The sequence below is a fragment of the Mus caroli genome, chromosome 9, assembly GCF_900094665.2.
Source record: "Mus caroli chromosome 9, CAROLI_EIJ_v1.1, whole genome shotgun sequence".
Taxonomy (NCBI): Eukaryota; Metazoa; Chordata; class Mammalia; order Rodentia; family Muridae; genus Mus; species Mus caroli.
In genome coordinates this window covers 83587660-83589443 of record NC_034578.1, presented here as the reverse complement: position 1 = coordinate 83589443, position 1784 = coordinate 83587660, and the positions used below count along the sequence as shown (strand labels likewise).

Genomic DNA, 1784 nt, shown 5'->3' with positions numbered 1-1784 from the left:
CCTCACTACTATGAGCACTATGTCAGAAGCGCACCCTCACTACTATGAGCACTATGTCAGAAGCGCACCCTCACTACTATGAGCACTATGTCAGATTCTTGCATGAAATTCTTTCTTATCCTTCATCACCTTATAAAAAAGGTTGCAAAAGACTTGAAAGTTCAGTATCTCCCTCTACTGTTACAANCCTTTCCTTTAAATACATAGTTCTACCAGTCCAGGCCATAAACAGGGGCTTGGTTCCAACTTCTTGCCTTTTATAGATCCAAGCCCCTGTTCTCTACCTCTATTGTGACCATGGACATTCTTTTGTGGACCTAAAATCCCAGGACCTACATAGCGGTTTACTGAGAGAAGCTTCCAGCAATAAAGCCTTGAATTATAAAATTCACTGAACTAAGCATCAAAGATTCTGTTTGAACAGACCTTTCATTCTGAATGAGAGCCAGAGTCAGGAATGACTGAGCAGAAATGGCTCTATCCCTTCACAGAAAGGAGCTATATGAAGTATTCTTGCTTCTGCAATTCCACTCAAACTCCAAGAGGGTGCTCTTATGAAAGAGGGTCAGGAACAGCTGTCAGATAGGAGAGCTGCAGCTCAGAGGGAGCTAGCCTTTAAAGAAGCTTAACAAAGAGTAAGACTGCATCAGTGAGGAGACAAAGAAGAGTCAAGATACACGGGGGACCAAGGCAGAGGCAACACTGTACTGGATCACTTCTTACAGGTTTTGTTTTTTGGTTTTTTTTTTTTGAGTCCAGTGAAAGCAACCAAAACAGTTAAGTTATAAACTGAGCATGGCGCCATACATCTGCCACACCTGCAGTCCCAACTTTTCAGAGGCTAAGGAAAAAGAACCATGAGTTTGACTGCAGCCTGGAATAGCAGAGTGAGGTGCCTACTCTAATATTAATTTTAAAAAATTAAATGTAAAACCTCAAGACTAAAACAATTCAGGCACCATCTGTAACCAGTACTGTCACTAATTGGCTTCGTGACAGCATGTGAGATTACTAAAAACCAGGAAGCAAACAAAGGTTTCCTGTCTGTGCAATTTTTACTCCTTATAACTTTCTACAAAATACATCACTTTTTAAAAAGGGAAAGACATACAGAATTTGTTTTCTTTTCTCCATTTGTGTGTGTGTGTGTGTGTGTGTGTGTGTACACGATCTTACATCTGTAGGTAGGTATGTGCATGCATGTGGAGGCCCAAAGGTGGAATAAAACCTTTAGAACAGATACACAGAAGNCCAGTAAAATTGGGGAAAGTACTGTGGCGTATTTATGCCTACTCATTGGAATTCAATTGTATTTTCAAAAGGCACTCTTGCTTTACTCACCTTTTGGAACAGCAGGCTTCACAGCCATCCTGCCAACCAGGCATTCTTTCAGCATGGATTCATAATTGACCCAACGATGAACCTAGCATGGGAGATGAAGGGCCGACAGGCAACATGACCACAGAATGTTCTCATTTTACCATGAGTAGAGCTAAAACTTCATACACTGCTCTGAAGCAGATTCATTAGCCAGCAAGAGATAAAGACTGTTTAGAACAGTATTTTCAACATGTTGTCCACACAACTGTCAGGTGTTTATGAGGTCCCAACAATTCCAAAAGAACACTCAAATGTAATTTTTTTTTTTTTTTAATTTTCTTTGCCAATTGCAATGCAATGAAAAGCATCACAGACTGGGAGTATGCATTAGTGTTCACAATGTCTGAAAATTACTGTCATATTCTTCCTGTATAATAAAACAGAAAATCTGAACTCAGGCTGGT

At 40.2% G+C, this 1784-nt stretch overlaps 1 protein-coding gene across 1 annotated transcript in view; it reads right to left on the bottom strand.

Moving 5' to 3' along the window:
- Positions 1-1444, bottom strand: part of LOC110302392 (cytochrome b5 reductase 4) — a 33751-nt gene extending 32307 nt beyond the window's left edge. The window contains exon 1 of the mRNA XM_029481967.1: positions 1342-1444. Coding sequence (XP_029337827.1) covers positions 1342-1396 — 55 coding nt within the window. The 5' untranslated portion in view covers positions 1397-1444. The remainder of the gene's footprint in view (positions 1-1341) is intronic.
- Between the last annotated feature and the right edge of the window lie 340 nt (positions 1445-1784).